General features: G+C 29.3%; 1 protein-coding gene across 1 annotated transcript in view; it reads left to right on the top strand.

Annotated features, from left to right (window-relative positions):
• Nucleotides 1-11,858, top strand: part of LOC111635095 (adenosine deaminase-like) — a 57,809-nt gene that overhangs the window by 43,923 nt on the left and 2,028 nt on the right. Inside the window, exon 6 of the mRNA XM_023379964.1 lies at nucleotides 2,738-2,976. Within this exon, the coding sequence (XP_023235732.1) occupies nucleotides 2,738-2,976 (239 nt within the window). The remainder of the gene's footprint in view (nucleotides 1-2,737; nucleotides 2,977-11,858) is intronic.

Genomic DNA, 11,858 nt, shown 5'->3' with positions numbered 1-11,858 from the left:
ACGATGCCTGTGTTTTCCGACGATCAGCATTGCACGAAAGAGTAAACACCGGAGATGGATTTTTCAGCTGTGGCCATATTTTGGGTGATAGTGCCTACCCATTATCTGAACATTTGCTTACACCATATCGAGATAACGGGAATCTCAACAGCGTGCAAAAGCTGTATAATAATAAATTAGCAAAGTGTAGAAATGTAATTGAGCGTGCTTTTGCACATCTTGTTGGACGGTTCAGGCGATTAAAATTTTTAGACATGTGTCGAATGGATCTGATTGTAAAAACAATTATTGGTGCATGCATTCTTCACAATATTTGTATACAAACTTGCGACGTAATACAAATAGATGATGATTTTGATGACCAAGAAAGTGAAGAAACTGCAACGCATCAACCTGTACGAAAAGCTACAACAAAGCGTGATGACATTGCAAATGGAATGTTTGTAAGATCTTAAAAACTGAGGAAAAATTCAAGTGGAATTTGAAATTACATTTGGAACATTTTTAGACCCTTCATATCTGGACTTTACAGCAGTTTTGTTGTAAGATTTTAAAAAGTTGAGAATATTTAGATAAGTGTTCACTCTTCTAAATATTTTACTGACCAAATACAATCTAGTTTCTACAATTCAGAATATTTGTTTCAATATCTATGTTGTTATATATTTCTTTCTTTTTCTTTATACTGTATTTATAACTTATAAAAGATTCTTTATATGATTTTGTTCAATTATTATTACATATGTGTTGTACATAATTGTATATATAATCAGTACTTAATAAAATTGTATAATATATAATAAACTTTTTTATATTTTTATGATGTATTTACGTAATGTTATGAAAACAGTACTATAATTTTAGAAATTCTTAAAATGCAAATAGATGAAACAAGAGTGTTTATTGAAATGATACAATTTCTTGAGAAGTCATTTATCACATATAAGTGAAAATTCCTTCAAGTACACAACTTATGTAATTTTGGATTATTAATGTAGTTCATTTCTTTACAATTTGTATAATGCCCTGAACACAACAGTTTAGAAGATTCCAAATGTACATAAGGTAAATCCCACTTTTAATCATAAACAATTAGCTGCTTTAGATCCATCAAGTAAAAAGACAACTTTCTGAAATCCAAGATTGTCATATTCTAATGTAATAAAACTAATGAATATGAAAATTCTAGTTTTGATATCATGATTAAATTAGTAGTAATATGATACTTGTTTAGAATGAATTGACTTTTAAATAGTATGAAATAATAATAGTTTGTTTAATTCAATACTTAAGGCAAATATTTCAAAACACAATTGAAGTAAAATGAAAATTTTATTAAAAGCTGCCATATCACAATATGTTTTTTTTATACATTTATAGAATAGTTTAAAGATTATAGTTTATCAACTAAGTTTTCTAAAATCCCGTACAGTTTCTTTCTCTCTTCTGCCCTTTCCTTTCGTCTCTCATCCATCTTATTAGTTAAAATTTTAACCCATTCAGGCACACTTTCTTCTCGTTTTCTTTTATTTCTTCTATTTGAAGGCTCTGCAATCATTGTAGGTGATGATGATGAGTCATTTGATGGTATCTGTATTAGACTAGATGATGATGAGTCACTTGATGGTACCAGTATTAGACTGGAAGACGATGATGAGTCACTTGATGGTACCTGTATTAGATTAGAAGACATTGATGGTTCATTTGCTGGTGTCAGATTAGATGACATCAATCCTCGACTGCTATCGTACGTGGCAAGTGGAGTTACATCTGGTCTTCGCCCTATTACGTCCTCCATAATACTGAAGTATTCCCAATACTTCCTGTTGTTTCCCGTCTTATTGTTGTAATCATTTATTTTTTTAAATGTCTTTTTTAATCCTCTCCATTTGCTGTCCACTTGTTGAATTGTCACCATTATCTTACCTGTCGAATTTAATTGATCACAAATCATTGCCCATACCTATAAATGAAAATTTTTAGCTGTTATTCCATATAAAAAAAGTTTAGAAATATTCTCAATAAATTAGCTGACAATCTCTTAGTCACATTGTATTTAGGGTTTTTTTTCACTTTTTGCAAAAGGACATCTTTAACAACAGTTGAAAATATAGCATAACTGCATATAGTGATTATGCAATTTATTTGGAGCAAACACAAAACACATCTTACTAAATAAAATAATAGAAAATTAAACAATTACAAAATTAATACAGAACTGCTTGTCTTTTGTACACAGTTGAATGAAGTATGAGTAGATAATGACAATTTTCCTAAGAAATAATTAACCTATAATAGTTGTCCTGCNAGCAATGGCGACATCAAACAGTGCACACTCGGTAAGTAATCCTACAATTTTTTGTTTATAGCATACTTTATACGGATTATTCCCAAAAAAATATACATGTTTTGGAAATGTTGAGTCGAATTAGTCTAGGAATCAATTAATTTTATGGAAGAAAACTTTTCAAACAGCCGTAGTCCGTAAAGTGCATACATGCCGGGCTGTGATTGGCAAAAACTCATACAAAATGGATTCATAAAGAACGGAATGTATCTATCGTGTTATAGGGGGGTCGACTGTAATAATTGCAAGATTATAATTTCTACAGAATAACAATGATGATATGTTTTTAAGGTATAATTTTGAAAAATTAATACAATATAGTTAATATTTTTAAGTTATTTCCAAAAATACATTAGTTACTAATGTTTAGTTTTATTTTTAAATTATTAGAAGGCAAAAGAACTTGGAATTCATCGTACAGTTCATGCAGGGGAAGCAGGACCTGCATCAAATGTATCTATAGCTATACATGAAATGTATACAGAGAGAATTGGTCATGGCTACCACATTTTAGAGGATGAAGCAATTTATGAAAATGCTCTTTCATCAGGGATACATTTTGAAATTTGTCCATATTCAAGTTATTTAACAGGATCAGTTTCTCCAGAAATTACACATCCAGTTGTGAGGTAACTCAAAAATTTTTTTAAATATTAAAAAATTAATTTATGATATTTGTTGCTATTATTAGAGAGAAAGTGTTACAATAATTTTTTTTTTCGAGTCTGCGGGCACTAAAAAAGTTTTTTTTCATATGGATTGCCAAGGTTATAAAGATGTCAGTCTGCCACTTGGAGAGCTATAGATTAAAGTTCAGATCAGATTTTCATAAATTTTTTTGAATAATTTGATTTGGATATCTAGCTGATTGACTCCATTATGAACTTAGTTGAACCCCTAACAGGAATCAAAAAAGATCATTTTAATGCAAAATAGAAAAGAGTTATTAAAAAAAGAAAATATACAATTTGGCTTAGAAATATACACTCTTGTTTATAACTGTCTTGTACAATACATAATAATTATTAATAAAATTTTAAATATATTTTTTATTTTCAATGTTATTTTTCTTATTTTATAGTAATATTACATTTAGTTAATCTATAATTTATTCATTAAAAAATGTATTTATTGAGCAGTAATTTGAAAAAATTGTAGATCTATTAATTTCCACTGTCATTTCTCTGTTTGTCTGTCCTTCCTTAATCTGAAGAATTGTGTTATATAGATGAAAGTTGAAACCAGATATGGAAATATTAGGGGCAGGTGGTCCCAATTAACTACATATAAACTTCCAGTGTAGACTGGAAGTCACATGATTTCAATCAAAAAATTTTCTTCAGAACTGAATTAAATAGATGACTGGCATGATGCTGTCGTTATTAGGAAAAGTATGATGTACAGGAGCAAGACACTACTAATTTGAGATGAAGAGCATATACAGTATTTTAAATCAAATAAATTAAAAATATGCTTAAAAATTGCAACCCAGCATTGTGGCAATGTCACAATAATTTTTAAAGTATTAAAATAACTATTTACTTAAAGAAACTATTTTTCCATTAACTAGCACTTTAGAAGTTTGATAATCCAGCACCTGATAGTTCAGCACCTGAAGTAGGTCTTGGTGAAGGTCGAAAACGTTTGGTAGTTTGGTTCAAGTTCAGTTACAGGTTAAAAAAAGTTTTGTTTGTGGCGGTTCAATCCAGCACTTAAATTAATAATCTATGATAATCTGGCACCTTCTAAAATATAGCCAATAATCTGAAATTGTCCAATAATAATATGGTGTGTTAGTATTCTGCAAATTAAAATTTGTTTGGACACATGGTGCACTAAAGACTCTGGATGGAAATCATAGAAAAGATGGGATAGTTGTGTACATTGCTATGTGTTAGGAGATCATCATCTCAAGAACAGTTAAGAGAATCTCAAATTTCTATGCAGTGTAATTTGGTAAACTGTACTTACAAGGGGAGGGCACAACCTGGGAAATTCACTTCGAGATGAGACTTGATATATAGGTACTCCTTTAGGGTGTTCAACCCTCAAAACAAGAAAGTGCAATGGCCAGCCAATTTTGAGAAAAAAGCCTTTAAAAATTTGAGGTCAGCTTATGTACTAATAAATTTCACTAGGTTGGCAGTTGCTGAGCAGCTCAGTCGATAGTGTTCTTGGCTACTGCCAAGTCATTCAGGGTTCAAATCTCAGTCTCTATTATTATTTTTATTTTTATTTTTTTTCTTTCTCCTATGACTCATTGTATTTTTTTCTGAATACATTTCTTCTTCTATTTTTACAAGAACGATTAAAAATAAAATAAGCCATATAACTGTTGCAATAACCGAAAGTTATCGAATTCTAATTTTAAAAATTGTAAAGCGTACTTCTCCTTCAGGGAAGGTAGTTATGTAAGGAAGCCTAACAAAAAGGGGCTGTGTGATAAAACAATTTTAAACCAGGAAAAAAGCGTGTCTATTTTTAGATAGTCACTTAAAGCTTACAATTTCTCCTTCTGTCAACTGTTTAAAAATTTAATATAAATCATCGCCTTTCGTTCTTCGGTTTCTTTGACATCCATTTATTACTGTTTAACCTCTTTTTGAGCTGCGGTGTATCTTTTATCCAAGTTTTCGCCATCAAGCATCTAACGCTTGACAAGTGTTGACAAATTCGACACAAAAGATGGATTTTTGTGGGATAAACGATAGAAACATCGAAAAAATCTAATTTTGTAATAAAAATGTCTTTTATAGGCTACAAATGATGAACCTAATACAAGTAATAAGTTGATACGAACAGTTTTTATTAAAATAAAAATCTATTAATTAACTTTAAAGACTTATAAATATAAAATTAATTTTATGCTATTGTTTTTATACTTTTTCTATATTTATTTGTTTGCCTATTATCTTTATTTTTTTTATTTTTGCTGATTTTCTGGACGATATTGATGTTGATTTTTCTTCATCAACTGAAGTAAATCTTGATTGATTTTCTTTTATTTATAAACAGAATGTAACGCTTTTACGATTTATTGAAAGGAACAGATTCTATTGAAGGAGTACTAAAGTCGAAACTCTCCTGTTTATATCGAATAGATTTTGGTTCCTGTCAAATTTAGAAAAGATTGATGCGATTTGAATTTTACTATTGATCGATTTTAGTATCAGATTCGATTTTCTCGCGTCAAAACAAAATCAATATAGAATCGAGAAAAATTAAAGTGATAACTTTAACGTATAAAAATAAACTAAGGAAAAAAATTTATTTATAAAAACTGAAATCCCGATAATATAACCATTTAATGATATTTTAAAGCTTGAGTTCCTCCCAAATTTAAAAATGATTTGATCATTATTGCTAATGCTATACCAATTTATTATATAGAAACTTTATTTATTGATTTATTATGTATAAAACTTTTACGATTACTTCTAAAAGCAAAAGAAAAATGATCAATTAATTATTATCGATGTGTACCTTAATCAAAAATTATCTTTATTTAAAAGATATTTTTATAAAAATTTAAAATTATGAATTAAGTGTAGATGGAAGATTTGATAATTGCTTATTATCATTTTTAAAAATATTTTTATAGTTTTGCTATTTTAAACTACAAGATAGTTTATAGTTGTTATATTTAAAGATTTTTTTCCCAAATAGATTAAATTCTGTATCCATCTGTAACGGTTGTTTTGCGTGATTTGGTCGCTTTTCCTCCACATTTCAGGATATGTCGTGTTATTCCAGAGAGAGAAAGATGCCGGAAACTCGACGTTGTCCTAGAAACGCTAAGAATTGAGGAAATGAACACTCCAATACTAAGTTCGTTCGGAATAACAGAGTTCGGAGCACATACTAAATAAAAATCAATCAAAATCAATATATTTGCTGTCACATAAGCTATGTAAACAACTATACATCATCATAATCAATCGGTATGAGTTTATATGAGGCCTGTAGGCCTATATTTTGGTATTGTCAGTTTGTATATATCGTGCGTGATATTATGAGAATAGTAGAAAAGCCACAATTATGTGGCATTCCTGGCGTGCTTAGCTGAGAAATACCCCTTCCTGTCACGTGATTCGGGTGAGTTGTTCTCTATCTTGCTTTTTTATATCAGTGAACAATTTTGTTGTAGAATATATGCTTTTCTTGAAGTTAGAAACGAATATTTCCGAACTAAATTTCTTCGTTACATAATACGAGTTGGATTCTAAAACATAATGAGTTGGATTTTAATGAAAGTTAGATGCCGCGTATAATACTTTTTATAAACCTGTAAATGTTGAAAATATAGCGTTAACTAAAAAACTATAGAAATATATAAAAGAAGATAGGCTAGTAGAGGAGGCAATGGAAAATAAAGGCGATTTAGACACGCTCCGAGTACTTTCTTCGGGCGTTTATCTAAATCTGATNATATATATATGTATATATATGTCAATGATTTGAAACTGTCATATTAAAATATTAAATAAACATTTAAATTATTCTCTTAATACATATATATCTACATATAATACCTGGATTTACTGTAACAGATACATTTTTGGTAACCACGTTTTCTTTTTCTTTGTTCTTTTCAATTGTATCTACACTTTCTGAAGAAACAATTGAATCAAACTTAATTTTTTTAAAATTGACATCTGCTGGTAATCCGAGTTCTTCCTCCATACCATATTCATATATCAATTTCTGGAAGAAGGCATCTACCGCTATTGAACCTTATTAAAAAAAAAAGTGTAAAGATCATTTCAAACCTTTCATACAATAAATAATTAAAATTTACCATTAGAAATATTTTCTGCCGTGTCTTTTTCCATTAACAGTTGTAATTTCATTTGTTCGTACGAGAAACACACTTTTGTCATGGGAGCAGCCATGTTGAATCAACGCCAAGCTCGACAACGAACTAGCTAGCACTCCGAGCTTACCAATTTCGCTAAACATGACGTCACATAACTCTAAAGTAAACGCCAATGAGCGTGGCACTCGGACGAAAGTATACAGGCTGAATGTGCTGATAGCAAAATTAGCTCAGAAGTAAACGCACCCTAAGTGACTCGTACAACATGGAATTATCTACAGTGTTATGGGGGGGGTGGGTCTACTGTAATTATAATAATACAAAATAATTAATAAGTATATTAATAATAATAGTTATAAATGGTTATTATAGGAAATAAAATGTTTAGATTGTGTTATTTGTTACTTTTACATATATTTTTTATTACATACAATTACCTGAATGATAATTATCATAGAAACATGGGAAACAATACATTTTTTGGCATCTAGCACAACAAATAAATGACAAATGCATACAAGAGCATTGCTCTTTCAGAAGATCAGTTGGAAAGCAAACTTCATTCACATTCATGAATATTTCTCTGTTTCAGCAAGTTTAGCAGCGAACCAAGCATATCTAATCATTTTATCAAAAATTGGCAATGATAATTGATGATGAACTATTGATTATATTTTAATAGTCTTCTCGAGAATTTATTTCTCAATTTTGTTTGATTAAATAAGCAGAATTTTGAAAATTTTTTATTAGATTTTTTACTTGTCTATAAAAATAGACATCACAAGGTTGAACGAGAGCAGTACACTTTGGAGGAATCGTTTTAATCGCACAAGTAGGTAATTCATTGTCATCCAGGAAAATTTTATCATATAATTCAAGTTTTGTTTGTCCTCCCTAAGAGTCAATAAGTAGAAGAAACTGTTCTTTTCCCCATGTAAGGTTTTAAACAGTTTTGAAGGAACTCAATGTTTAATTTTCTTGTAAGCTTTCCGGACTTTGATGATGATGATATATTTTTGTGCGTATTCTTCCACCGTTTTCTGCACTCTTTGACCAAATTTACTGGTTGATTCTTGAAGACATACAAATACTTGTTTTCCAGATAAGGTGAGTGCATATTGTGCCATATATGAATGTGTCACTTTATTCATATCATGTCATTTAACAAATACAGTTTTGCTACCTTTTTCTGCAAGAGTCCTATTAAAAGTAGATTGGTACTGTCACCCTAAAAATGACAATAGCATGAGTTATATAAAATGGGTAAGTGTACAATTAAAATTGAGCATAATTTTAAGTTTTGTTATATCAACATACCTGTCTGGTCAGTATCAATGACGAAGTTTTTGTTAAATGTAAGTATTAATTGTAATGCTTATAAATGTAAAAAAAATAATTCAAAACTTGTTCTAAAGTTGCTGTTTCCTTTTGTGAAACAAATTTTGTTATTTTTCGTTGACATATGTTATTAGTGCTTTTAAATTCTTCACCTATCATTCAGAAGCTTTAAATTCAAAATTTCCAAACTGTCCAACAGCAGATAGAGCTCACTGCTGCAAGTTTCTAGTAGTTAGTTACTTGTTGATAATTCTGTCTGGCTTCAACAAAACGATCATACGTCCAAGAATCAATAATTGCATATTTATCAAACTTATTTCTTCCTTTTTTATTTCTTCTTCCCATTTGGATAGTATCTATAGACTGATAGTATCTTCATTCACAGACATTTTACTGTAAAATATTGAAACTATTTGTATTATGGAGTGATATATCACAGAACATTGTGATCTCTGTGAAATCCAAAAGTAAACTGACATGTTATCTCCAAATTTGTAAATTAATAAGAGTTAATAAGAGTAGTAACCTTCAAAAAATTTGATACAATAGAATAAGAAACAAAAACTGTTGTTTCATTAGTCCATTTATAATAAGGAACCTTCTTTGTATTCACCTTCTTTGTCAATAAAGTAACAACTGCTCTCTAGTACCCATATAAATTTTGTCAGATCAGAACCAGTTTTGCAGAGTTCAATAGAAAATTTTGTGTCTATTTTTATAGATTGTTGTAAAATTTGTAAATATATTTAACTATGTCAATGATAAAAATAATTATAATAACTAATTATTTATAANGCGTAATAATCAAGTAAATGTGAAAAATTGTAAAATAATATAGGCCTAATTTGTTATACATATGTATTATCTAAGATTTTATTAAACATTTTTTTCTAAATTATTGTTTTCTTTAGTCTCCAGCCCCAATTAAAAATTATTTGTATGTATTTACATGCGAAATTATACCCTGACTTACACGAATTCGACTTACGCAGTTACTGCTCGGTCCTACCTATCGTGTAAGTTCGGGGTATTACTGTACGTAGGTAGTTCTTAGTTAATGCAATAACATTATAAAACAGCAATGATATTAATTATTTTAATCCATATTTTAATAAATGATGTTAAAACAAATTGCATTAATTTAGATTAAGCAAGAACTATCTCTGTATTTCAAATTTATTCTAAATTAAAGAAGTTATTAAAACTGCCAACAAAAAATGATTTCCTGTCAAGAAATAAAAAATTCAAAAGTAATATAAGTTGAAATTTGAAGTGTTACAATAATTTTTTTTTTCGAGTCTGCGGGCACTAAAAAAGTTTTTTTTCATATGGATTGCCAAGGTTATAAAGATGTCAGTCTGCCACTTGGAGAGCTATAGATTAAAGTTCAGATCAGATTTTCATAAATTTTTTTGAATAATTTGATTTGGATATCTAGCTGATTGACTCCATTATGAACTTAGTTGAACCCCTAACAGGAATCAAAAAAGATCATTTTAATGCAAAATAGAAAAGAGTTATTAAAAAAAGAAAATATACAATTTGGCTTAGAAATATACACTCTTGTTTATAACTGTCTTGTACAATACATAATAATTATTAATAAAATTTTAAATATATTTTTTATTTTCAATGTTATTTTTCTTATTTTATAGTAATATTACATTTAGTTAATCTATAATTTATTCATTAAAAAATGTATTTATTGAGCAGTAATTTGAAAAAATTGTAGATCTATTAATTTCCACTGTCATTTCTCTGTTTGTCTGTCCTTCCTTAATCTGAAGAATTGTGTTATATAGATGAAAGTTGAAACCAGATATGGAAATATTAGGGGCAGGTGGTCCCAATTAACTACATATAAACTTCCAGTGTAGACTGGAAGTCACATGATTTCAATCAAAAAATTTTCTTCAGAACTGAATTAAATAGATGACTGGCATGATGCTGTCGTTATTAGGAAAAGTATGATGTACAGGAGCAAGACACTACTAATTTGAGATGAAGAGCATATACAGTATTTTAAATCAAATAAATTAAAAATATGCTTAAAAATTGCAACCCAGCATTGTGGCAATGTCACAATAATTTTTAAAGTATTAAAATAACTATTTACTTAAAGAAACTATTTTTCCATTAACTAGCACTTTAGAAGTTTGATAATCCAGCACCTGATAGTTCAGCACCTGAAGTAGGTCTTGGTGAAGGTCGAAAACGTTTGGTAGTTTGGTTCAAGTTCAGTTACAGGTTAAAAAAAGTTTTGTTTGTGGCGGTTCAATCCAGCACTTAAATTAATAATCTATGATAATCTGGCACCTTCTAAAATATAGCCAATAATCTGAAATTGTCCAATAATAATATGGTGTGTTAGTATTCTGCAAATTAAAATTTGTTTGGACACATGGTGCACTAAAGACTCTGGATGGAAATCATAGAAAAGATGGGATAGTTGTGCACATTGCTATGTGTTAGGAGATCATCATCTCAAGAACAGTTAAGAGAATCTCAAATTTCTATGCAGTGTAATTTGGTAAACTGTACTTACAAGGGGAGGGCACAACCTGGGAAATTCACTTCGAGATGAGACTTGATATATAGGTACTCCTTTAGGGTGTTCAACCCTCAAAACAAGAAAGTGCAATGGCCAGCCAATTTTGAGAAAANATTTCATAATTTTTTTGTGACCCCCATTTTTTTAATAATAATTTATATTTGTTAAATTATCTATAATAAATTGATATTTTATGAATCCATATTTGATATAATCACGATTGTATTTTCTAATTTTAATGTTACTTAATTTTATACCTTCAGTTTTAGGACTTCTGGTTTTTTTTTTCTGTTGCATTTTTCACTGTATCATCATTGGAACTTTCACTAGTATTTTCTTCACTGTATTTTCTTTTTGAAGGTCCTAGTCTGCGATTACTTGCATTAAAAAATTTTCTAATGTTCCTTTCTGTTTTTTGCTCATTTTTACGGATTAATTATAAATAATTAAAATTAAACACACAATATAAGAAAGAAATGCACTATTATTTGATCCAAAGTTGATGCTAAAACTAAAACACCAACAACTTGTCATAAAGATTTTGCATATCTTTTGCAAAAGCATTTAAATTTTCAAAGCCTACTACTAAGCCTACTATTTTTCCTAATTATTTTTAAAATTCCAAGCATTAATAGTTTCTTAGAATTACTTTGGAAGAAAAGAAGTAAATACTGCGGTGTAAGTAGCATACAAGGTCTGTTCAAAAAGTATCGGACCTTTTTTTTTTCCGCGTAAACCAATGATGCGCGACAGGCCTCCTTCGGTGGAGTTGTGGAGGGGACAGTCATGCACAACCCTGAATTTTT

This window comes from Centruroides sculpturatus, unplaced genomic scaffold (genome assembly GCF_000671375.1).
Source record: "Centruroides sculpturatus isolate CEXI.00-Female unplaced genomic scaffold, Cexi_2.0 scaffold108, whole genome shotgun sequence".
Lineage (NCBI taxonomy): Eukaryota > Metazoa > Arthropoda > Arachnida > Scorpiones > Buthidae > Centruroides > Centruroides sculpturatus.
The sequence above is the reverse complement of the archived record's forward strand: the minus strand, read 5'-3'. Positions and strand labels throughout refer to the sequence as shown.